This window comes from Catharus ustulatus, chromosome 6, assembly GCF_009819885.2.
Source record: "Catharus ustulatus isolate bCatUst1 chromosome 6, bCatUst1.pri.v2, whole genome shotgun sequence".
NCBI classification, from domain to species: Eukaryota; Metazoa; Chordata; class Aves; order Passeriformes; family Turdidae; genus Catharus; species Catharus ustulatus.
The window spans coordinates 44,647,696-44,674,697 of record NC_046226.1 but is presented as its reverse complement, the minus strand read 5'-3'; the positions used below and the strand labels follow the sequence as shown (position 1 = coordinate 44,674,697).

Genomic DNA, 27,002 nt, shown 5'->3' with positions numbered 1-27,002 from the left:
CTGCTATGAATCCATAGGTGTTACTCTTTATTATAGCTGTGTAGCTCCGTGACATCAGCTGTTCATTTCCATTTCTGCAGTCATTGACAACGCGGATGGCTCCCAGTACAACCCGGACGGCACACACCACACCGGTGGGGAGTCCTCCACCTCAGGGGTGGATGAGGAAAATGCAGGGAGTGGATCAACTCATGAGACAACTCCCATGGATGCCTCCATCAGGAGGTCCAGCCCCTCGTATTATGGAAGTCCTACTCCAGTCTCACAGCTGCCAGATCATACTTTGGGAGGAGGTGAAAAAGGAGCTCCTGGAGCGGGTTATGGTAAGGACAGTAGGTTGCCACTAATTTCATGGGCCTTGCCAAATACAAATGCCATAGTCTTTTCTACTTATTTCATTTAATCTTTTATGTTGCTTGTGTGGCTGAAATTATCAGAGGTCTGAAAGACTCACTCCCACTGAACATTAGGGATACAGGTATGACTCATCCTCTAAGTACACTAAAGATTATTGTGTGACTACAGGCTTTTTATCAAATCATCCATAACTTGCCAGTGAAGGATATCAATATTTTGCATTACTATCCTCAATATATATACTGAAATTAAAAAAAAAAAAAAAGAAAGAAAGGCAAGAGCATTAAGATTATAAAATTGCTTTTCACTGGTGGTATACCCATGGCATGTTATGCTTGTTTTGACATGTAGCTACCACCATGAAAGGTAAATCGTAAGATTCTCTTGCTAAGGAACTAGGATCAGAAACATTCCCCACATTCCCCAAGGTGTGTGCCATGCATTTCTGTTACCATCTCTGCTTGCATGTGTAGTCTAGATTTTTGGACTAAATCTCAGAGTATATCTCAGCAGAGGGGAATATGAATAACTTCACTCATTGCTCTAAGATCCCTGCCCTCATGGCGTAGAGCTACAATGAGATCTTGTATCACATGAACAGATGATTGCCAGGATGTTCATTATCACTGTAATGCATTCTCCTCTTCAGATTTTCTGTTTGAGTGATATCCTTACTGTTTTAGTAAGGTAAGCTTATGTGGGGTCTGCATCTCTCTTCTCTTGTACCAACAAATGAAGGAATAAGGCTTGCAGGGTAGAATAGTTGAAGTGCTTGTGAGTACTGCATTGTAACTGAGCTAATGGAATAGTAATAATTTATCCATCACCATGCAGATGATGAATTTTCAACTGTGTCAACTGGCATCTCTTCGGGGACGATGGCTGGTGGTTTCCGTGAAGAAGATGATGGACAACATACTGCAAGTCCTAGTAAGATTTATGTTTTGTAATAACTGTGTTACACGTAGATCACATTAAAACTGCTTTCTTCTTCCAGAAGGGCATTCTGGTAAGTGGTGAAGTATACAACACCTCAAAAATTGGAAAGACGTTGAAAAACACTGCTTTCCAGACTGGTCAAGTGGGAAATTAATTTCACTTTCTGAGACAAGGAGAGCAAAATCATTTACAGTATGTTTTCTTCAATGCTTGTACCCGAGCTCAGAAAGATTGTCATTTTGGATTTCCCATGGCTGTTTTATCACACCTACTCACTCTATGAGGCATCACAAGTTAGTAAAACCTATTATCACTTGAAGTCAATTTATTTCTGAGGTAGAAAAGGATATTTTTGTGGATTTGTGATGTTATTCTAATATATTCATGGCCGTGAATTTGGATAATCCATGTCAAAACCATGACATTGCTAACCAAGGCAGTGCTTTATATGGCAGTTCCAATTGATAAGCCATTTGTGGACCACAAAAGCTCATTTCATCCTTGCTGTTGGAAAGGTGCATGAGAGAAAATTGGAGGCTCTGGTGGCTGCACAGTCTTTGAGGACCCAAAAGAACAGTAGCCATTTTCTCTTCTTTGTCCTTAAGTAGCTTTACTGAGTTGAAAAAAATACTTGTGATGTTTTTATCAAACATGTAGTGCACAGCAACTACAATAAATAAAAAGCTTTTGAAGTCCTCTTCCACATTTTAAAGTGGAAAAAACGTACATATGTTCACACTAGTTCTTATGGTTAGAGTGATAAAGATCTTTGCCACAGAAAATAAAGTGAACCTAAAGGGCGAGCATTTTAATTATACAAAGGAAATCTACAGAAGCATGTTGTAGTAAAGATCAAACTGATAGAAATGAAAGTTTCTTCCCACTGTCTCTTTTCTCATTTTTCCCCATCAGGGGAATCCATGAGGAATTTGCTTGATTATCTGTTGGCTGCTGATAGTTGAGTGACTTGGAGAAATGGTGCCCTCGTCACTGTATTTAGAAATCACAGTATAGAGGAAGAATGATTGTATACATCACACAGTTAGCAAAAACTCTGCTAAAATACATAGATTATTAAACCCAAGCATCTTTTCTCAGAAGACATGAAGACTAGTAACTCCTTATAAGTATGTAGATGGAAGAAGAAATATTAATTTGATTCTACCCCAAACCTTGAAAAAAAGTAGAGAATTTTCTGGTGCTTGTTTCCACTGAAAGCTTTCATTATAAAATGTTACCTGTAAGGGGTGGAGGGTACAGAAAGTCCCATGTGTAATAGTGGGGAGTTTGGTTTACTCTGATGGTGATTTTTCCCTCCTATATGTTTGCTTTTGTGTGCAGGTGTGACTTAGTGTTTCCTTGTACCGGTGTTTCTGTCCCTCTGCAAAAAGCTATGTATTGTTTCTGTACAGGAACACTTTCTGTTTCCATTTTAATACTTGATTATCAAACTTATTGGTCCTAAATATGTATGTCCCTTCCTGTTGCTAGCAGTTGTTTCTCATGGGCAAGACTGTTTTACAGAAGGAAAACAAGAGATGTTTAAGATCTGAAAAGATCAAAGAGACTATAGAGCAATGTGATAAAATGTGTCAATACTGAGAAATGTATCACACAAGTGATAGCATTGGCATGTTTGTTTATGGGGTTAGGATTGATGAACTGGTTCTCTGAGTAAAAAAAAAAAAATGAAAGTAATGCACCTGTTAGCTTTGGCTGTTACTCTGCAGCATCACTTTAATGCCAAAGTGTTTAACTCATTCAGTTTAATTTTACAGCATTATAAATTAATCAGTAACCTAGAACTCCTTTTAGAAAGAGGTGAGGTATAAGTTGTGCATATCTCTGAGAAGTCATCAAATAGCATAAGAGAAAGTGATATGGAAAACAGTCCTAAAAAGAAGATAAAGCCACATCCCAATACCTGTTATTTAGCTCATATAGCAGTACAGGCTCAGTGGAATACCCCAGCCACAATTTAATTTCCCAGAGAAAAATCCCACAGACAGGGAAGTAGAAAATTAAGAAATAAGTAAAGAAAACTATTTGTCATATATCTTCAGACATATGGCTGAAAATCTGTGTATCTAATTCTATAGTGTGTTAATGTGAGAAACAAAATTGGTGGCTCTCCACCTGTACTACAATTCATTTGTAAAGTTAAATTTTTTTTGAAGGATATCTAGCTTAATTTAAAGAATTCTTTGCTATTGTTTGAAAAGGGCAATTAGCACAGCTCCTTGTTCTTCAACTGATACACATTCATTATTTCTCTGGATTTGGACATCACTGGTGGTGTTCGCCATAAAGTTAATGGTCCAGGTTAATACTCTATCAGCACTTTACCATTGACTTTCTCTGCTTGCCAAAACAGTTTTACTCTTTGTTATTAGCAAATTATGGTTCATCTCTAGGTGTGCCATGAATCAGATGAAGGACTCTAATTGAGTAATGAGCTATCTGCATGAACAGTAAATCTGACTGGTTTTTCTTCATCCGTATGTGATAGACACATTGATATCTATTTGCATGCCAATACCTGTTTGGATGCACAGTGGATGAAAAGGCTGTAGATTCCTAAAATTTTTGAAGCAGAAACATCTTTCCATACAGAAATATCTATCACAAAGATGTAGAACTTAATATTTTATATGCTGTGTTCTGAGAAAATGTTGTGGATTGGTAATATGATAGGAGTAAAGCTGCGCCTCTCTTGCTGTGTTATACTAATGCTTACCTGGAAAGTGGTTCTGGTGTAAAATTAGGCAACAGCATCAGGTGAGGGGGAGTGCATGTGCCTTTTGAATGGAATGGCCTCAATTCTGAGCTCACATCTTGGCATCATTGGCTTTGTGGATACTTCTTTCATCTTTGTTTTTATGTTATCTCGGTGGATGTTCCTCATTCTGGACTCTATTTCAAAGACTCTCTACTCTCTCCTGTGAGGAACTCAATAACCCTATGGAATGTGGAGGGGTTAAAAGCCCCACTGGGATTTTTGATGGCTGCTCTCAAGGGAGCATGATCTTTCCTGGGACTGCCCAAGGTGCTGCATCTGGCTACGTGTTGGAGAATGTAATGACACCATGGGTTCATACATTCGCCCTGCTCTCACATCCATCTCTGGGCATGAGTGTGCTCAAGCTGCTGGTGCTGGTGGACTGGACTTTGCTGGAGGAAATGCTACTTCTCAAGAAATAATCCAAAGATCTTGGTTAAATGAACCATGTCCTAACAGCTTCAGGACCTGATCATGACAACCTGGAGAAAACCACCACCCAATCTTGGTGGAATCCGTTCTCACACCACTGGTGGTGGTCAAATCCTGAAGAGAAGACGCAAGAAGCCACGCCAGCAACCAAGGGTAAAGAACACCTTACTAAGAGGCTGCTTTGATTAGGGGCTGAATTACCAGAGACCAGGGCAGCAGGCCCACAAACTCTAAGAGGAACAGGGGTGAATGTGTGGCATTTGTCACTGCTGTTCATTGCACCATGCTGGAAGTAGGAAAACCAAGTCCTGGGCTCTGTCTCATGGGCTGTGCACATGGCAGCAATAGAGCAGGTGTCCACAGTGTCCACGTGCCATGGAGGCATTCTGCCTGTCTGAAAGGGATCAGTATGGGAGTCATCATGGAAACCTTGTACCTGGGTCCTTCTTTTATCCTGTTTGCAAGCAGTTTAGGAGCAGACTGTTCCAATGAGAAGGACTCGTAGGAGAGAGGAGGGAAAGGTTTTCATGCCAGTGTGCTCTCTCCACCTGCTTGAAGAGGACAGGGCATGGTTAATGCTGTGAGCATGCAAAGGGTCCCAAAATGCATCTAAGAGCCCTAGTGGGACATCTTCAGCAGGGCCATGGCAGAGTGGTGGTGCAGCCCTTGTGAGTGAAAAGGGCAGGAGCAGCTACAGCCCCTGGGAAGCACGGGGCTGTAAATTCTCCTCTGTGATTGTAAGGCTGCGAGTAGGGGAGGCAGGAAAGCTGAACTGCTGCCAGCAGAAGGCCGTGTGGGTTAGGGCTTCATGGCAGATCTAACATCATCACAGCAGATGTGACCTCCAGTGGCAGTGATTCAGATGATGAAGACTCTTCTGAGGAGATGATGTACTCCACAGTGTTTCCAGGCTGGGGCAGGAGTGTGGCCAAGGACGAGACTGCTCCGAGTACGAGTAAGGCCCTTCTCTTGTCCTTGGTGATGGTTTGTTCCTTTTCCTGTCCTAGCTGGTGTTCCTCCTTCTTAGCTGCCCATTTATTGTTTGAAAATTGGGTGATCCCATCCACTCTTTTTCAAACACATCTCCCATGCCACAAAAAAGCCCCATTTAGATTGCACAGGGTCCATATAGTTAAAAGCACCATATTGTATTGATTTTTGAATTGTTGTCTTCATAGTCATTTCATTTGTGGACTTTCCTGGTGACTTCTTGGGACTCAAGAGCCGGTTTCTCTTTGGAGGCAATTGACAACCTCCTACAAGTAGCACAATTATTTTCTTTGCCTGCCATCGACTAGTTGGCTTGCCTAGTATGGTGGATGAAAAGGCTGTAGATTCCTGCAATTTTTATAAGCAGAAATCTCTTTCCATCTGTGAATGCCTGGCATAAATCTGTGTATCCTGCTATTTGATATACTATGTTCTGAGAATATGCTGTGCATTGGTAACTGTATACAAGTTGCTGCTTTCTCTCCATGCTGTACTGATTCCTCTTCTGAGAGATGTTTCTGGTGTGCATTTAGCTGCCATCATCAGGTTAAGGGGCATGCATGTGTCTTCTGAGAGGAATGGCCTCAGTTCTCAGCTCAGGTCTTTGGCAGCATTGGCTTCATGGGGCTGTCAGAAGAAGGCCAGTTTGCTTCTCTGGGTGTGCTTATCTCTGGGTATCCTTCTTACCTCTCATGGATACTTCTTACCTCTTTTGTATGTGATTTTATGTCATCTTGGTAGATGTTCCTTATTCTGGACTCTATTTCAAAGACTCTCTACTCTCTCCTGTGAGGAACTCATAAACCCTCTGGAATGTGGAGTGGTTAAAAGCCCCACTGGGATTTTTGATGGCTGCTCTCAAGGGAGCATGATCTTTCCTGGGGCTGCCCAAGGTGCTTGCATCTGGCTACGTGTTGGAGAATGTAATGACACCATGGGTTCATACATTCGCCCTGCTCTCACATCCATCTCTGGGCATGAGTGTGCTCAAGCTGCTGGTGCTGGTGGACTGGACTTTGCTGGAGGAAAAGCTGCTTCTCAAGAAATAATCACAAGATCTTGGTTAAATTAATCATGTCCTAACAGCTCCAGGACCTGATCATGACAACCTGGAGAAAACCACCACCCAATCTTGGTGGAATCCGTTCTCACACCACTGGTGGTGGTCAAATCCTGAAGAGAAGACGCAAGAAGCCACGCCAGCAAACAAGGGTAAAGAATGCCTTGCTAGCAGGCTGCTTTGATTAGGGGCTGAATTACCAGAGACCAGGGCAGCAGGTCCACAAACTCTAAGAGGAACAGGGGTGAATGTGTGGCATTTGTCACTGCTATTCATTGCACCATGCTGGAAGTAGGAAAAGCCAAGTCCTGGGCTCTGTCTCATGGGCTGTGCGCATTGCAGCAATAGAGCAGGTGTCCACAGTGTCCACGTGCCATGGAGGCGTTCTACCTGTCTAAAAGGGATGAGTTTGGGAGTCACCATGGAAACCTTGTACCTGTGTCCTTCTTTTATCCTGTTTGCAAGCAGTTTAGGAGCAGACTGTTCCAATGAGAAGGACTCGTAGGAGAGAGGAGGGAAAGGTTTTCATGCCAGTATGCTCTGCTCTACCTGCTTGAAGAGGACAGGGCATGGTTAATGCTGTGAGCATGCAAAGGGTCCCAAAATGCATCTAAGAGCCCTAGTGGGACATCTTCAGCAGGGCCATGGCAGAGTGGTGGTGCAGCCCTTGTGAGTGAAAAGGGCAGGAGCAGCTACAGCCCCTGGGAAGCACGGGGCTGTAAATTCTCCTCTGTGATTGTAAGGCTGCGAGTAGGGGAGGCAGGAAAGCTGAACTGCTGCCAGCAGAAGGCCGTGTGGGTTAGGGCTTCATGGCAGATCTAACATCATCACAGCAGATGTGACCTCCAGTGGCAGTGATTCAGATGATGAAGACTCTTCTGAGGAGATGATGTACTCCACAGTGTTTCCAGGCTGGGGCAGGAGTGTGGCCAAGGACGAGACTGCTCCGAGTACGAGTAAGGCCCTTCTCTTGTCCTTGGTGATGGTTTGTTCCTTTTCCTGTCCTAGCTGGTGCTCCTCCTTCTTAGCTGCACATTTATTTTTTGAAAATTGGATAATCTTCTCATCAACTGTTCCCTTCAGAAATACCTCTTTCATGATGGGAAATTTATCTCAGGTCACTATGATTAAAGTGATGTCTCTTCTTTCACTATTTAAAATTAGCATCTCAGTTTCATGTTCATTCAAATATTTGCATTTACTCATAATTTTCCAAGACTAAAATGTTTACCTTTCATTTTCTTAATTTATTTTAAGTGTTAAAATACTTCTAGTTCATGTTATATGTAACTGACAACTTTTCAATCGCAAAATTCCTCTCTCTGAAGATGCTCAGGCACAATTTGGAAAGGCCAAACCCCAAGTCTCTTTTTCACTGGGAGCTGTCAACAAAACAGCCTCATGTTTGCTACCTTCTGCACACTTCCCATACAGTCTTCTATCATAATTTCATTTGTTTTGTGACCTCAGATGTCTAGGCATCATCCAGTATTACAACTGAGATATTTTAATACATAGCCTTATTTTCCTGATATGAGCTCTTTTTTAATTCAAAAGCCATCCATAGATGAAATAATTTTTTTCTGAAAATCAGAAGAGCCCCACATATGAAGGCCAAAGCTAAATGCAATGTGTCACTGCAGTACACAAACTGCTACTTTGCTTTATGACCAGAGAATGGCCCCAGCCCTGGCAGGTTTTTTTAGCATTGATATTACTGTTAATGACTCTACTCTAGTGCTCTTATTTGTACAAATATATTGATCTGTTCTATTTCTGAAAACTTATTTAATTTAATCTTAATGTGTCTGTGCTCTTATTTACTTAGCAGTCACAGTTCATAAGCCTTTATTTTTTTGAAGATAGTGCAGTATTTGTGTTTTTCCAGCAGTGGTTTCTGTTTTTAGTAGAAAATGCAAAACCAGGAATTCATCTTGGTTTGGGACTTTTTATTTTTCTTCCTGTGCTTTGGATAGTTTTGGTGTTCATTTATCCTTGAGACTCTGCATTGGTAACTTGTCACACAGGTGCACTGCATTCCATCCATTTGAAGGCCTAGTGGTGTCTGCATGATCCATGGGTGAAAGTGCTTTCAGTCTCTGGTCACAGGCTCTTGTAGAAGTTCTGTCTATCTTTTCAATTGTGTTATAACTTTCTTGTCTAATACTGACTTCCTGGTGGTTGTCAGGGTGCTCTCATTTTTTGCTGACCATCTCTTTTTTTGTTCAGTTGGTGATATTCTAACATGGTACTTCTTGAGCACTTAGCAAGCATGTTTTGTGTGCATTGAGATATCTGCCATATTCCTTAGGTCCAGAATTATTCTTAAAAAATGAGTTGATTTTCTACAATTGTTCTAATAGCTTTGCATTGCTTCTACTGTACATTATTATTCTGCTGCTTGTTTTTCCCATTTTACTTGGGAAACTTTCCATCTCTCAAATGCAAAGAAAAGAACAACTGGTTTGATGTGAAGGGATTTGATAAGAAGAGTAAAGCGAGTATAGCTAGGCTGTGGAAGAACTTCCATCTCCCATCACCTTTATGGCACACATGGACAGTGGATTTAGAGCATTGAATCCTCCATTGTCCCAACAGCTGTGGACTCACAACATGGAACAGTTCTGGAAATCACCACACAAGACCATTGGAGCCCCACCTTTACAGATGAAGAGGAGCAGTATCCTAGCTCTGCTAGCAGGGGTAAAGCAATCAAGCATTTCAGATAATACTCAGATTTCTGATATAATTCAGTGAAGTATGAGAGGGTGCAGCCTTTGTAATTTCCATACCATTAACCTTATTTCAGTGTAATACCTTTACGTTATTTGTGCTAGAGCCCTCAGAGGTGGCATCTGTAACATTCATCTGTCACTCCAAGTCTGTCTCGTGCATCTAAATCTCATTTCCTGCCACTTTTCCTCACATCTCTGGTATTTTAAAATTTGCACTGCCAGTAGTGTGCAATAAAACTGAGCAGACAGGAACTTTCTGTCACCCACCTTGGTGAGAAAAATATTCCTTTTTCCACCTCAAAATTTCTGTTGTAAAATCTGAAGACAAATGACAAAAAGGGATGTAATGTGTCCAATACATAAATCATCCTACAAAGGATATTATACTAGCTCTAGATGAATGTGAACATTTTACTACCAGTGTTAGTGCCAGCAGCCAAGATATCAAAACATTCAATTCTAAAATCTTCTGTAGACAGAAGCTTATAGAGTGCATTTTCAAGTTATTTTTCTGTGTCTTTCTTGTTTTGAGATTGTTTTGAACAGCAGAAATTTATACAATTGGCATTAGAACAGGTTTTGTAAGCATACAGAAATCATTTTTGTGAAGTACTGTTAGATCAGTTGTATTCATACATTGGTTAATATTACCTCTCTTTTTTTGTGAGACAATATATGTGTATTAAGTTTAATTTAAAAATAATTAATTAAATTTGCATGAGTGCTCTCTTTATGAATATTTCACTGCCTGAATGTGAAGATAAATATTCCTCCAGTCTTTATCTTCTTGGGAAATAGCATTGTCTCACTGTCTGGTGACTTATGACATATATAACACATCCAGATTGTTCTTTGCATGCTCTGATTAAGGACCTTAGCTTTACTTTTATATACCACTCATGGAAATGTTTAATACTTAAGGCAGATATATTTCCAGTTGAGTTCTTATGCTCATCTTAGGTTTATCCATGCATCTTTTCTAAACCTTTGTTAGAACATCTCTTATGGTGGTGGTACTTCAGCTGATTTCTGACTGCGTCTTCTGCTGTGTAAACAACAGCAAGTTGAAGAGTAAACAATTAATTAATTTTATTGGTAAGAGATTTAATTAGTATTGAGTTCAAAATAAGTATGCTTATCTACTTATATGAACCCATTTCTTTAATTCATCCAATCTCAGAAGAAATTCCAATTTCCTTAGAGCTAGCTTTGTAACTGCAATTGAGATAACTCAAAAGAGAAACTTCATCAGTGTTTTACTTAAAAAACCCAGAAACTCAACAGATAAGTTAGTATTAATAAATATGAGATAGAGATGCAAGCTGTTGTTTCTGTGAGCTCTTCTGCTTCTCGAACATCTTCTTTTTATCTTCCACTGGTCATTGGGATCCTTTTTAGTGCACTTAAATCTTCTGCTGCTTCTGGTGGTGCTTTGGTGCGATAAGGTTTCCAAAGGACTTCTGTTTTCTTTCATCTTTCATTTCACATGAAATGCAGCAACAGCAAGAAAAAGCCAAAACACAAAAGCCAAACACCCTTGTTATGTAGACCATGATGATAAGGATAATATGATTGATGTTGAGCATTTTCATCATTATTGATTCAATCATCATCTTACCAGCACTAGTTGCAAGTGAGAATGAAAAACACCAAGAACCAACCCAACATCCAGTATTATACAGCGTTCATTCTGGAGGGATCAGTCAAGAACAAAGTCCTGCAAATATCACTGGCAGTACTGAAAAACCTGAATTTGCTACTGAAAATTATTTCGGAAAGGAAACTTCTACAGGTAATATTACAGGTCACATTTTTGTAAATTTTCAGGGTTTTCTAAAGATTAGTTTTAGGATTTTTTACTAGCATTTTTGCATTCTGAGGCTGTAACACAGATTCTGTGAATAAGCCTGAGAAATTTTGGTGTTGTATGAATTTTTTTTTAATTAGTCTATTCTTCAGGCTTGCTCCTGGATGTTTCTCTTCTATTTGTCTTCCATGTCAAGACCTTTAGTAGGTTGATTCTGTAGCTGTCTCCTACATTTTGTATTGTGTGTCATGGAGTCACAAGCTTTCAACAAGCTATCTACCAGGGTTTTGTCTGTAGGAAACAGGGAAGGCTTAAATGGAAAAAGAATCATGGGCACTGCATTTTTCACTCCTTTGAGAGCTCTGCTTACTCCACTGTTACAAGCCGTTATCGGACCTGGGATTTTTTTCCCCTAGTTTTTGTTAATGGCAGTTATATCTAAAAAAAATATCAAAAATATCTACTCATCCCACTTTTGAACTATAGCAAGATGACATTGGTGATGAAGGGAAGAAAACAAAGCATAATGTAGAATAAGAGAGAGGTTTATCTCTTTCATTGGTTGAATCAACTGAAACATAAAAGATCAAATTATACTGTAAAGGTGGTCCCTGAAAATTGATGTGTTTTAATTTCCGTTCCTGTAAATTACCAAATTTAAGAGTTAATGGCAGATTTGCTGTACTAAGCCCTGTAACAATGACTATACCACAGTCATCATCTGCTCTTGTGGATTATCAAATACAGGTCTCTGATAATCCGTTATACTATGGTACTACAGCAATACTTAATGGTCTGATTGCAATTTACACACTGTGGCAAATTTCTTGCCTTTTTTTCTTTTGTTTCCTTTCCCTTATTGGGTTGAAGGGGTCAAGAAGGTTTATACTTTTTACAAGATTTCGGTACTCTTTTGCTATGATTGTCTAATAAAACTGCAGGTTGGTTGATATGGATAGTGTTTTTTCTAAATAACTACAATATCAAATATTCTCCAGCTGAATACTGTCTTTTTCATTGTGTGCACCATTCACAAATCTGTGGCATGCCCTAGCATTCCCTTTTGTCACACTTCCTTGCCAGTTTTCCTGGAGATGCTGCAACTATTGAAACAGTGAATTTTTCAGGGGAAAAAATGGATATGGTCAACACACTCAAATTATGTGATTAAAATCTTAGTGATGGGTCATATCCTTGAGGTTTTTTTGAGGTTTTTAATTCTGCATCAGTGCATTTTGGTTTGATTTTCAACAAAACAAAGCCAACAGCAAGATTCAGAGAACTACTTTTGATAAACAGTAAGACACCTTGTTTCTGAAAAGCATCAGTTTGAGGAAGGAGTTGGTCCTACTGATGACAGTAGGCAGCTTTTCTAAATATAAACCAGGATGAGAAGCAAATCTACTTTACTTCTCTTTGCCATTAAATGTAGTAGACATGTGAGCAAGGCCTGTCATAGACACAAGAACTGAAGAGGAGAATAATGTGGGAAATGGATCTTTATATGCTGAGTTCATAATTGCTTCACCATCACCATGACAGCTGTGGTCCCCAGCCCCGGGGCCAAAGAGAACGACTCAGAGCACGACCTGTGGATGCATCCAGGCTGGGATCAGAGAGAGGATTATACCACACAGCCTGCTGTAACCGATAGAGTTATTCCTTCCAGAGACAGCAATGATGAAAGAGACTCTTCCACTACAGGTACTGATAATAATGTCTGCTTTGTATGTTGCATCACTTCTGTCTCTCAGATGGCCTCTCCTGGAAAGATATTTCATGAACTTGTAGACTGGAGTAATTACTGATCTCTCAAAATAATGACATAAACTCTAGAGTGATTAAATTTCTCTGTCTGGATGGTGGTGGAACAGAAGATTTCTATTTTAGCTCCATATTAAAACAGTTGTTCTTTATTTGCCACACTACTTATAGGGCTTTTCATTCCTTAGTGGAGCATGGCTGTGAAATTGCATCCATCTCATTACATAAGTTATATTATTTGGTGCTGCCAGACTTTCTTTATCATAAAGTCAAATCCTTACGTATGTATATTTGTACCTCAAGAGGTTAACCTCTTTAATTTGTGAATATTCACCTGGCAAAAGAGCATTCTTTTCATAGACTTTATTGAGATATTTATCCCTCTGGCTCATTCCTAGAATGATGAGAGACAGGAATCTATAAAACTGGCATGACACAGCATCATGATGCATTCTCATAGAACGCAGCATTCATAACATCCTAAAAACATAGTATGATCTCTTCTTCTGGAGGTTTCCCCTGTCCTTCTGCCACTGGAATCTGTGTATGCTGCCAACATCTGGCTTCAACATGCTGAGGTTAAATGTGGAGCCTAAGGGTCTCTCAGAAGCCAGTGCCAGTGTGGAGGAAGAAGCAGAGGCATTCCTGTCTTCTTGACTGTCAGTATTGACACCTGCAGTGTGAAACACCCTGTACCAGCAAGTGGCAGTGCCAAGGGAACTGGGGCTCTGTGGGTAGTCTAGGATGCAGGTCAGGGAATCCTTCTGGCTTCTGCCTCTGTGTCTTTCCCTATGTCCACTGCCCTCAGGAATCTTTTTAATTAAGTGAAAAAGTGGATGAGAATAGCAAATGGATATGTCTTGCCAAAACTGTGAGAGAGCAGTGATGAGGTACAGGGCACAGGGTCTCACTTGTCTGCCTTTTTTGTGGAGAGAAAAGGGTAACAGTGCTCTAAGGGGGACAGGAGGCTTGGATGGGGTGGTAATGGGAAGACCACAGCAATGAACACATGGAATTCACAGCTATTAAATAATCTGTGTTTAAATCATCTGTTATTAAACCATCATAACAGCTGTTACCTCTCCTGATGGTGCCCACTATGAAGAGTCAACTCAATCTGAGATAATGCCTTGGGATAATGAAGCAGAAACGGACACTGAAGGCATCACAAATCCCACAGATGTGTCTGAGGATGGAGTTCTCCCCAGGACCACAACCACAATGATCAAAGCTGGTAATGACTCTCCTCAGATGGGTACCAGTAAAAATAATGGATTGTACTCATTTCTCATGGCTGGTGTGAAATGAGACATTGTTTCTTCTGAAACTGACTTCTTTCCCTGTCTTTCTTATCTTTAAAGAGTGCATTCTTGCTGGGAAATTGCAGTGCAAATGTTTTTGTGATTTTGTTGCATGTGAATATCCCAACAAGAATTCTTGTCTGTTTAAGGATTTTTTTTTTTTTTTTGCTGTGTGCCCTGTTTCTTATTTCCCCTGACTTTGCTCAGGTGTATTTCTAACTGAGAAAGCAGTTGCTTTTTGGAGGTGGCTGGTAGTGTAAATGTTTGTTTTTCATGTCTGGTCGCTCCTGGTCTTAATATTTCAACATATTCTCTTAATGCTGTAAAATTTGAAATAATTTATTGGAGTTTGTTCATGTAGTTCTGCAAGATTCTAACTTAAATTCCCAAACCCTGTATGTTATCCATTTAAAATTATGCTCATTCAAAATACTGCTTTTTTATTTACTATAGTAAGGTGGTTTTTTAATTACACTGTAGTTGCTTGGAAGTTCTTGCATCTTTTCTTCCTGCATTTTCTAAAAAAGAAATTCTAAAGAAAAATTTGCAGTTATCCTTTTGCTTTTCTTCCTCAAAATCCATTTTTATCTGGATTATTTAATCCTCAACATTCAGGATTTGACAGAGAGCTATGGAAACTACAAATTGTGTGGATTATAGATGCAGTTTGTGGATTAAAATATAGTTGTGTTCTCTATCATCTACTCATGTTTTCTAAATATGAATGAGATTCTGTGAAGTTTCCCAGTTTTTTAAGCATTATGAGGTTTGACAGGTCAGTTGCAAATATGAAAACCCAAGTATGATTTTGCAATTTGTTCAAATGTTTTAAATTAAGTAATTCTAACCTAATTCCCATGTTAACAACAGGAATTCTTATACTCATTCTGAAAATAATATTGATGTTCTCTTGCTTTTAAACGGTGTTCACTAGGTATTTTCAAAACCAATATTTTAAGCTGCATTGTGAATATTAGTGAAGGAAGAGACAACCCAAAAACAGTGTATCATATGCAGAGGATATTCTTTGCTTGTGGCTTTGTTTTGTTTTTGGTTTTTTTTTTTCCCTTCTCATTGCCTATTCTACATAGGCTAATAAATAAAAAAGGTGAAGATTGCTAAAATAAAGAGGGAGTAATAAGTAAGGTGCATGTTTAAAATGTGTTTGAAGTTAACTTAGCCATCATCACAACAGTCACAGCCTCCACTGACATTGTGGCCCCAGAAGACACAACCCAGGAAGCATGGGCACCTCACCTTGTGGTAACAGCTGCTTCCTCTCCTGATGGTGCTCACCACCAACAGCCAACTCAAACTCCTCTGCCTTGGGATGATGAACCAGGACAGGGCACTGAAGACATCACAAATGCCATGGATACGCCCAGAGATGAAGTTCTCCACAGGACCACAGCCAGTGTGACCCAAACTGGTAATGGCTCTCCTCTGACGGGTACCAGTAAGAATAATGGACCATACTCATTTCTCATGGCTGGTGTGAAATGAGACATTATTTCTGCTGAAGATGATTCCTTTCACTCTCTTTCTCATCCTGGGGATCTTCATTTTTAATGTGGACTTGCAGTGAAAAATCTATTGAAGGATCTGTGGACGAGGCATAAGGGACTCCTTGCTGGTGCACTTGGTGGTTTCTGTCCTTTGCTGAAGCAAGCTTTTGGGTCATCTCCTAAATGTTCTGCGAGACATGCACTCTGGTGATTCTGAATCCCCGGCCTCGCCTCATCTTCCTTTCTTGTGCATCAACGGGATCAGGCTGGATGTGCTTTGGCACCATGACTGGTGTGGTGGAGGTGCTCTGGCAGCTAAATCCTATGACTTGGCCCCGTGACTCAGCAGCAGCACCATCACTGGGGAGTGGGGTCCCAGTGGTGAGGGCAGGGCATTCACAGCAGAATTACATCCCTTAAATTCTGCCATCAGTTTCTTACTTCTCCTCCCCTGTGTCTTGCCAGGCAAGACCAACAGAGGTGAGGCTGCTCACTCCTGAGTTACAGGGCCAGGCTATTGCTGCTAAAGTCTCTTCTTCTAAAGGTCTCCCCTTTCCACCTGTCACTGGGAACTGTACGTGTCACCAGCATCTTGCTCCAACATGCTGAGGGTAGATGTGGAGCTTGGGGGTCCCAGCAGCCAGTGACAGTGTGGAAGGAGAGGCCTTCATGTCTTCTCTCCTCCTTCTGTGCTTTGCATGAGGAAGGTGAAGGCACTTTCTGGCTTGCTGTGGCCCCAGAAATGATGTGGGTGGTGGTTTTTGTGAGTGCTCCCTGATCTTGCCATCATCATGACAGCCGTAGAATCTGTGGATGATGCTGAGCAAGAGAAAGCAACCAAGGAGCCACTGGCACCTGGCACTGCACCTGGAAGGGAAGGTGAACCAGCAAACACCACAGATGGTTTCCATGTCCATGGGACGACTGAAGTTTTGTCAGACATTGAGGACCATTTTATTCCCTTGCAGGATCCTCTTACTACCAGTAAGAAAAATGAATTATAACCATTTTCATTTATCCACCAGTAAGTTGTTATTGTGGACAATGGCAATTGTCCAAAAGTGTGTACTAAGTGTGATTGTAAACGGTTGCCATATTATGATTTCATTTTAGGGTTTTGGTTTTGGTTTTAACCTGCTGATAAGATGTCATGAATGGAATCTCATTCTGGTAAAAGCATTAAGTAAAAGGCTGAAAATAGTATTTTGCAAATAAGCTTTTCTTATATTCTGTTATCAGCATGTGGTAACACAGCTATTGAAATTAAGAAGTGCAAACTTTCTGCTTGTGCCCATACATTTGTGATAACCTTTTGTCTTTCTTTTTTTGCTGGGCACAAATGATAGCTGTGTAGCCCTTAGCTATCTGTCACTTTGCCCCCATCTGTAACCCCTCTACATTAGCTGAATAGGTACAAAAGAAAGGTAACCCTCTGTGACACCTTTTTTTCCTAGCTATATGTACTGTTGGTATCTTTCCAGTGATTAAGTGTAGCTGTTATTGGGCTTTAACTGGCATTTCATTGATGAACAGCCTTGTTTTTCAAAGGGTTATTATTCTGATGAAGTTAGTGCAGTTAACAGTGTTTGCTTTTTGTACTACATATTTGCCTTTGGCATTTTTTATGTGTGTTCACATGCTTATAATACAGGAAATGAAGGGACTTTTCCTTATTCCCAAATGTCGTTTCATTACAAATAATCATCTTAACAGTAAGGTTTTTTCCCCAATCAGCTAATCCAAACTGTTTTCATGCACTTTCTTGGAAGGTAGTGGAACCATTCCAGAGTAGAATTTGGCCAATGCTCTGTGGGCATTCATCATGCATAAATACAAGATTATGTACCTATATTTTTAGAGCCTTACAAAGAAAACACTTGAAAGCTTAGTAATGCATTAATATTAATTGATGTATTGTGAGGTAGAACTTGGGCTAATTATTTTTTTGAGAATTTTGTATAAACCAGTAAATTCAACTCTAACAAAATTGCCTGGTGATAGTATTTTGACATAGGCATAGCACTGTAAATACAATATATGTATTTGTCAGAATTTTATTGCAAAGCTAAATCTGTTTTTAATAATATCTTCCTACTAAAACTAATTTCTTTTATTTCACAGGCTCTATTCAATTAATCTAAACTGCCTTCTTAATTTTATGTGCAGACATTACACACTATGAAAAAATGTTTTCTACCTTTCTGTTCTGAGCACATAAAACCTGTAAGAACTGGTTTAAATATTTTTCAGTGAGAATATCTGCATTGCATCTTTGTATTGTCAGTACCCTGGCAAAGTCTCAGAAGGCTATTTTCTTGAAACTCTTCCTTTTTTCATTTACCTTCTCTTGGTGCACTTTAAGAACACAGTATTTGGGAATTACTAAGACACTAGCATTGTCATCAAAAAGCTTATTTATTGAAGGGTTCATTCATTTGTAATGTTTCCCAATATAGGCAAAATGGAATGGAAAAGATTCATGAATGTATTGTTAAAGGCCTTTTCTGATCATATGAATGTTTTGATGTACTGTACCACTTCTTTCACTTGCTTTTTTTCTACAGCAACGTTTAAGCTGGGGTCAGACATCACACTAAGTGTCCAAGTGTCCACAGACTAACAAGTCAGCCTGCTGAAGGAACATAAAAAAATAATTGTCCATAAAGGAAAAAAATCTAGTTTGTTACCAAAGTGAAATGTAGAGAGCTTTTGAGGATCCCTCAAAGCACTTGCAAGCACTTCCCCAGAGCCAGAACAGCTGGGAATGTGGCTGACCCCTGCTTCTTCCTCTCAGTGCTCGGGGGAGCAGCAAGTGTAGCAGGTTTCTAAGCACCCACATTTTAATAAATGTCTGAATGTCTTTCAAAGTGGTTTTGTGGAGGAAAAACTCTGACATTTTTCAGAGATGATACAAAGCCCTTGAAAAGCTTGAGATGTAGTGTAGACAAGTTAGTAGGTCCCTCTTGGTCAGCTTTCTTTGGCGTTGGATCAAGACTCTTCATTGTTGAATTTGTGCTTTGTCCTTTGTTGTGAGATAGCACCAGACAACACACCAGTCAATAAGTTTCTTGTTAATAAAAATAATGAAAACATCTGGAAAATTCATGAGCTGCTTGCTGGCTGTGCTTCACAGAGGGAATAAAACATGCTTCTCAGTTTTGCATTTGCCAGCTGTTACTGGGAAATGAGATCAGAAATGCTGGACAGAAATTAGTTGTAATGTGTGTTAAAGAAAAACAGCTTTACAACTGATTAGAGTTAGTGTTTAATTTCTTAGAGTCTGGAAGAATTCAGAGAGGTGGAGATCTGTAATATATTTTTGTAGTGATAATGAAATGGTAGTCCCAAATGAAATTACTGTATCTATAGTGTGCTGATAATTTTAGACTTGGGATACCCTTATGATAATAGCATGGACCGGGAATGTAGTTGCATAAAAGTTGAAGCAGTATGGCCAGCATAGAAAATATAAGAGAGATTTAAGATTTAATACCATCTTGGAGCCAAATGACACAAATTATTAAAAAGGACAAGAGGATCCACATCTAAGTTTGCAGAGAACACTTTTTTCTATGAGGAAAAAAATACTTTTAATTTTTAGAGTCTCACTGTATAGCTGTCAAAGTCACGAGCATTCAGAGAACTATTTTTCTGTTTTATCACAGAGTTAGAGTTTTAGGTATTCAGTTTTACTCTGTGTCGGAATAGAATCGAAGCATATGAGGGAGACAAGAGGGGAAAGCTATGAGTTTTGCTTCTCAAAATACTAAAGCTAGCCACAAATAGTTCAGATGAGCATCATGCTTGTAATCTGTGTGATAGTTTGCAGTACAAACACTCACTAATTGCTTCAGCATGGACTTTCTAGAGTATGTTTTTTACATTGTTAAAGTCACAGTCTTCCTACATTGCTGTTAGATGTTCATGATGCATATTTGGCCTAATGGGTGGGGTTTTTGTTCTTTAGGCTCCAGTGTCTATGACGACCAAGGACCATACGAGGGACATTATGAATCCACCACTTCCCCTGGAGAGACAGCCACAACAAAAATAGCTTCAAATCCAAGGTCTGCCCCTGTACCAGGTGGGTTTTTGAAGTCGAATGTTTTAAAAATCCAAGTACAGAATTGTCTTCATATGAACTGAAGTATGAGATGAAAATGAATGTCGAATACAGTTGTTCAGGCTTTGTTCTAAATTAGATAATATTCTGCATTTTACAAGTAGTCTGAAAAATAGAGCATATTGTAACTCATATAATTTTTCAGCAATATTAAGATGAGAGAAACCACACATTTGGAGAATGAGATTAAAATTCAGTGAACTTTTATAAATTGAAATTCAATCAGGCAAAACTTGGTAAAGTTATGTGCATAGTATCATATCCATGAGAATGTTCAGTGAAAAGAACAGCTGAGACAAACCCTCCAGAATAGAGTTTGCACACTAAAACAGAGTAAAAAGAAACCAACACCATGATACAGCTGCAAAAGAATGCAAATATGTTCGGGGACTTATTAATGGTAAAGTAATTTTTAAAACAGAGATAGTAATTATCCCAGTCTACTTAGGGCTAGCAAGTCCAGAGCTGAAACTCTGTGTTCAGTTCAAGGCATTGCATTAATCACATGGGGAAAAAAAATGGAGAAAAGCACACAGAAAATTTTGGAAAGGCAATCTTTGAAGCACCTTTTGAAGAACTCATCATTTGCAGGGAAAAGTGAAGGGAGTGACAAGAAGAGCATGCTACGAAAAGAACGCCTGTCAGATTTTCACCATGGAGCACTAAAAGTTAACTAATTAGAAGATGTAATTTGTTTCAAATGAAATGTTGAGTCTTGTTAAACAAGGGAGAGTTGTTTCAAACAGAGAAGATACAGGACATAGCTCTTGGGAGAGGACCCCCTCTGTAATGGGAGCAGAGCTGTGATGGTAGTGGAGAGTAGGCTTCTGGGAAGGTTGTGAAACCTGCTTTGCCAAAAATGTGCCAAAAGTCATCCTGCTTCTGTGCCTGGGATTGTAGGTGTGTCATGCTTTTCTTTTTTCACTGGAGTAAATCAATGAAACTCATATTGAAGCTCACAATAAGACAACAGTGATTTACAGAGGATTTAATCTCAGCTGCCTGTGTGTAGCTGAATGATGAAAATGTGTTTGATTTGCACAGAAAGACTTTGCAAACCAAGCAAACACTCATGGAAGCTAGGAAAAGAGTGTGACAGCTTAAGGGAAGTAGAAAAGATTGTGTTTTTGCAGTTCTGTGAAATGGCAAAACTACATGAAATACATTCACGTGCTCTCTTCCCCTCCCCATCTGTCCCTACAGACTGGCTGATCATCGTTGTAGCCCTGGTGGTGCTGGCACTGATCCTTGCAGTGTGCATTGCTGTTAACAGTCGCAGAAGGTAAGGCCACACCTTCACACTTCCAAAACACACTGCCTTACTTTTTTCTTCCTTGAGTCTCCAAAGCTTTGTCAAAGAGCAGAGTAGCAAACCACAGGGAAGAGCATCCTCTGCAGAGCTCTGTGGCTTGGAGTGTGGGGAGCCAGGTCCCCCTGTCCTGCACAGGTCACACATCAGCCCTCACACTCACCTGGAACCTCTCACATGAAGTCAGCAGCTGTATGACCCATTCGGTCCTAGAAATAGAAACTAGCTGCACAGGGATCACAGATAATTAATTACCCTCCATCTATTCATTATTAATGGGAAAATCGTGTTCACGAGAGTGGAAGTTGTGAGATGAACAAGACAGCAGCAACTACAGGATGGGGCAGAATAACCCTCCACCACTAAAGCATTGTCTGTGAGCAGTGTGAAGGGCTGTGTCAGACAATCACAGGGATGCTGTGAAAACCTGTTAATCTGCTCCTTCTGAACAACAGCCAGTATCACAGCTGGCAGTCACAAGCATACATGCTGACATTGCTCACAGAGCTCTCAAAGGCTTTATGTACTCCATTTTACAGATGAGGAAGCTGAGCAGTGAAAAGTAATGCAGTGATCTGTGCAAAGTTAGCTGGGAAATTGGAAAAGCCCTAGCCTAAAGGATGTTATATTCTTACCTCTTTTCTTTGGGGGTTGTTCTGAGGTTACCTCCCAATTGTCTCCAGCAGCTTTTCACTAATTGAATGTTAAAACTGAGCTTTTTAACAGAGTAACTATTTGCTACTTGACTCTTGACTGTTAGATTTTCAACAATTTTTTTTTTTTTTTTTTAACACTTTTTTTTTTTTAAAATCAGAGTGACCCCATAATATGTTGAGATTTTTGTTCAGGAAGCAGTGAGCACATTTTTTTCCTAGTCTGTTGGTTGAAGAGTACTCTGAGATGCTCTTTTAAGAGGCTGTGGAGCTCCACAGCTCCTTGCTGGCATCTTTTGACATTTTATGGCTGCAGAGGAGGAAATCATCCCCAAGGGTGTGTGTAACATTAGCAGAGTGAACTGAGCTACTTTGGCTAGAATAACCCTTATCTATGAGTCAGTGAGCATGAAAAAAAGGTATCTCAGAAGCATAATAGTAAAATTGAACAGCCAAATTAGTCAATTGGGAAAATATATGCTTCATTTAAGAATAAAAGATTTAAAAGTCCAATTTCACAGGCACACTGTCCCTCTTAGGCATGCTGGGCTCTGCATGTTCAGTTTGTACAGGCTGTTTGAGGACAAGTAGGATGTCCAGCACTGTGTAGCCAGAGAGCCATCTAAACAGCAAATCTGACAGCTGTGCAGGTAGTTCTGTTTTTACTACGCTGAAGGATACCCAGCCCACAATAACCAGTGTGCATTAGCTTTGGACTGGTGACCCTTTAAAAGATTGTGTGTGCATGTGTTTTAATTCAGAGCTGCATTTATTGGGCAGCCCTGCAGCAAATGTAACTTGAAAAGCACAGTACCCATTTCCCAGCTGAACATTCCAAGCAGCTCTGCTGCAGACAGCAACAAGAGCAGTTCTCTATATTTCCTTACTCTTTGTTGGCTTCTAAGCTTGACATGCTAATACAAAGGAAAAACCACAGTTGTGTTTAACGAGGCGAGAGCTCGATCCAGATTTTCTGCTTGCTTGAGAATTTGTGCATTTTCAAAGCTGTGGTCCCAAGCCTGGGTTTAGAAAGTATCCTCATAATGGGGATATTTACAAAGTTCATAAATGTGGATGTATTCAAATGATAGAAGTATATTTCTAGCATTCAGTAATGAATGTTGTTGCTATATGTAGTAACATTAAATATAAATTGGATAAGTGAGCTCCTGATAAATTTTATGCATATAACAGTGGACACTTTTAAAAATAAAATATGCAATATGGAGAAATTTTACACTTTGTATAGTATAAGTCTGCACTGGCAGACACAAGTTTAATTGCCAAACTCTTCTTCCTAAATATTTACCTTCAGTTTTTTATTACTTTCGTTAGACTCTATTTATACTATTTTATTTTTATTTCTTTCTAGATGCGGGCAGAAGCAAAAGCTAGTGATTAACAATGGCAAAGGGGCAGTGGAGGACAGGAAGACAAGTGAATTAAATGGAGATATCAGCAAATCCCAAGAAATGGTGCACTTGGTTCATAAAGAAAAGTCAAATGACCGAACAGAAGCATGTGATGAATTCCTGACTGTTAATGAAACACAAAATCATCACGAGTTTGACATGAAGACTGGAGTGTAGTGGTACCACACTGCCAAGCTGATCAGGGCTGGGGAAACCAAAATCATGTGGAACTTGAACAGGAATTCACAGATGCACTGTGCTACTGATGTCTTTTGGACATGAGCATAAGTTCTGTTTCTTTTTAATCACTTTGCAATGATGCCTGAGTTTAAAAATTGACGCGTGCTTTCTGAACTGCACCTCCAAGAGCTGCATAATGCTTTCAGTTCCCAGCCCCTTCACAGAGGACTCTCACTGTGTCCTGGATGTTAGAAGGCATACAAATTGACATCATTACTCCCCAGATGGAAGGTCTTCACTGTGTGGAGCTAAAGAAGTATCCAGCCACTCCATCTTACCAATATTTAAAGTATTAAACATGCCATGGTACAGAAGTAAGTGAGGAAAAATGTCAAGAGTAAAAAAATCAAGTTTAAACCCAAAAGGCATCTCCTACAATGTCTGCAACGTCAGAATCCTTCAGAAATGCCTTCCAGCCAGGAATAGCAATGGGTACATTCAGAATCTGCCAGTATAAACAAGAAGTGACACATTATAATTATATGTGGCTTGGTCTGCAATGAGGGAAACCCAGAAGGTCACAATTTATTTATCTCTATTTTTAAATATCTATGGACATACAGCAAGTCTTCTCAGGAGGGTAATAAAGGCATGAAAACATGAGCTGAAACATAATAAATTTCTGTTCTTTATTATCCAACAACCTGTACAATTATCCTTCAGTTTTTCAGATGTTCATTGCTCTTCTCCCCCCATTCATTGATCCAAGTTTGTGCATGTTTTTAATGACGCTGTTAGTTAAGATAACAAATAAAACAAAACGACCCCAGCTCTGTCACATATGCACAAATCAAGCAATTGAGATCACTAGGGAAACAGAGAGTATTTTGTTCCTGAAAATAGGTCTCTATATTCTGAGCTCCACTTTACTAAGGAGATGCTGAACCTATTAAAAATTTTTCCCCTATAACTATTATATTATACGAGATTGCTGATATTTTAAAAGTTGCTTTTCTATGATTTTACTCATTTCCTCAGAATTCTATTTCATCTACATTTTTTCCATCTGCTTTTTGAAAACACCAGAAAGAAACATTGCTTGCTTTTTGGTACCAGAAGTTCAATTTCTACAGAAAAGATCAAAGCAAATGATACAGGAAACCTTCCCATGTAACATAGTAGAGTAGCTGAACTGCATTGTTACATGCTTTTGTTATGTCCTTTTGTGTCTATTATGTAAAGTATTTGTATTAAGCTATGATGCTGTGCATTATATTGATATGAATTGTCAGGAAAAATTATTTACTGCCAGTGGTCTGTGCCATTTTTAAGAAAGCTTATTAGAATGGAGGGAGAACTGTAACTTCTAATTGGATTGCCCTCAGGAAATGCAAGGAAAAACGTTGGTCTGTGTGGATGTTCTGTAGCAGGGTTATTCAGCAGTTCTGTTCAGTGACCACAGCCCCTGTCTTTGAAACTGTTCTGCTAAAGATGTTCTCCATCTGAAGCAGTTTGGAGGAGGAATATTCAGCTGGCTAAATACTGACTTTAGCTAGCACTGATCTTCACAGGAACATAAAGCACAAGACTGTTGATTATATTCCTGAGTCACAGCCCTCCAGCAGTTTCCCATGTGCTTCATGGAAATGCTCAAGTGCCCTGGTATCTGCTGGCAGATGTCCTCAGGGCAATTTCCACCTGGGCAAAAAGTCCCAAAACGAGGTGATGTTTTAAAATGCACATAGAATGTTTTCTGACTTTATGTAGGTCAGATATTTCATCCATGAACAGTGCATTGATTTTTGTTTAATGTTTTTAAGCACGTTTTTCTATTTGTCATTAGAAATCAAAGTGATCTGTTGAAGGCTCTGTTTAAAGTGATGTTAGGTACTTATTCCACTAAGTGTGGAGACTCAGAGTAGGAATTATTGCTCTCTTTAAATCCAGCTGAATATAGGTCTCAGTGAGAAGGATGTATTTCATTGTCTTGGAAATTTGTCTTTTAAAAAACCAAAAAATCTGTGTCATGTTATTCATCTCCCTATTCAGATGTTGAATGAAGAAATCCACAAACTTCTTGATAATTTGTCTTACAGTCAGTAGCTGTAAAAGCATAGACAACACTGGTTGGGTTCTTTGTATATTTTTAAATGGGACATGCTCAGGAGGCAATGCCATTATTTTATATATGCTGATTCTTTTTAGATTATGTCCTGTGACCTGTGTGTAATTGTTTCATTATAGTTTCAAAACTAGAAGGCCATTTCATATGTGTAATACAGTACATATTTTTATTAATCTTGCTTTTATTATGAGGGGTTGTTTGTTGTGTGTATGTATTTTTATATAGAGCACTTGATATATTTGCATATTTATTTAACAGATTAATCAGAATGAAAGAAAACACCGTCTCTAAATTGTAACTAGAAATAGTATTGCTACAAATACATCAGACTTTAAAATAAGCATCCAAAATAAGCCTGATTCCACAATGAGGATGAAATATAAGTCCAGCTGTGAGTGGGAGAGAAGTATGCAGCCGGACAGTCGTGTTGAGTACTGTGATCATTTCTTTTGCTTGCATGTTCCAAGCCAGGCTGAGGTGAATGCTGTGTGACCTTGTCTGCTCTGCTGGCCTCCCACAGGCTCCACAGATGCTCTGGGAGTTAGTGATGAAATCACCTTTCCCCCAGAAGCAGACAACAGCTACAACAACTTGGTTCTGTTCAAGATAACCCAGTAGGACCCTGACAACCATTCCTGACTCACTCCAGCAGCATTTGGAGAGTGCAGCACCCAGCAAGGTCCAGCCCTTCCTTCTGGGTGCTGGCAGACTGTGCCTTGGTCTGTCCTTGGTGCCTAAGAAGAATCAGGCTCTCTCCTAAAAATGCCATGGAGGTCAGACCCTGCAATCAGCTTGTGTTATTCCTTTGTCTTGAAAAGTTTCAAATAAATGTGATCCACTCCAGGGGAAATACAGTCTAAAGCAGCAGGCATATTTAAGAGGGGCTCTGTATGTTTTATGGGAATGTAATATTTTCATGAAGCAATCTGTATTTTCTTGAAGTTCTGAAAAGGAATATTTGATTAAAGAAGAGAAAGGATGTGCAGCTGTCATGTCTGCCTTTGTGGATGTGAAACCCTTCCCACAACACCAGTTCCAAAATTGTACTTTTGCAGTTTTTCACATGATAGGGATGATCTTTCTGTGTCCCTTGTCAACATCAACAGCCTCTGTGCTGATTAGTTTGAAGCATGTTGCCTGGAATATTTTTCAGAGACAATTGCCACATGTCTCGTTAGCACATATTCTGGTCAGGACTGGTCCTAATTATTCTTTCTGTAAATGAAGGAAATAAATCCTCTGAAAACTGTGTTCTGCCTCTGCATACAAAGACTCCAGGGTACTTTGTAAGTCAGTAGTTAATGGATTTATTTTAAGCTATATTAGGACATTAGACAATAATTATTTCTTATTCTTTATTAAACAGTTCAAGGGTCTGATGCCTCTGAGTCTCTGCAAGAGATCTGATTAGTGAAATAGCAGCCCTTTTGGTAACCACAGTTCTGATTACTTCTTCTCTGTGGAGGGGCAAAGGAAAAAAGGTGGCAGGAAAAGGGCTGTTCCTTGGGTGCTGTGTACACAGGAGTGGGTG

The 27,002-nt window shown here is 39.6% G+C and overlaps 1 protein-coding gene across 3 annotated transcripts in view; it reads left to right on the top strand.

Moving 5' to 3' along the window:
- The window catches only part of CD44 (CD44 molecule (Indian blood group)), a 49,982-nt gene extending 23,532 nt beyond the window's left edge, over positions 1-26,450 (top strand). Inside the window, exons 5-15 of one of the 3 annotated variants that reach the window (XM_042779418.1) lie at positions 81-323; positions 1,192-1,287; positions 9,156-9,260; positions 10,920-11,084; positions 12,642-12,803; positions 13,936-14,097; positions 15,360-15,593; positions 16,468-16,653; positions 19,637-19,753; positions 20,996-21,074; positions 23,127-26,450. In XM_042779418.1, coding sequence (XP_042635352.1) covers positions 81-323; positions 1,192-1,287; positions 9,156-9,260; positions 10,920-11,084; positions 12,642-12,803; positions 13,936-14,097; positions 15,360-15,593; positions 16,468-16,653; positions 19,637-19,753; positions 20,996-21,074; positions 23,127-23,343 — 1,766 coding nt within the window. In that variant the 3' untranslated portion in view covers positions 23,344-26,450. The remainder of the gene's footprint in view (positions 1-80; positions 324-1,191; positions 1,288-9,155; positions 9,261-10,919; positions 11,085-12,641; positions 12,804-13,935; positions 14,098-15,359; positions 15,594-16,467; positions 16,654-19,636; positions 19,754-20,995; positions 21,075-23,126) is intronic. The other 2 variants (XM_033063708.1, XM_033063709.1) reach the window with 2 other exon arrangements.
- The last annotated feature ends 552 nt before the right edge of the window (positions 26,451-27,002 follow it).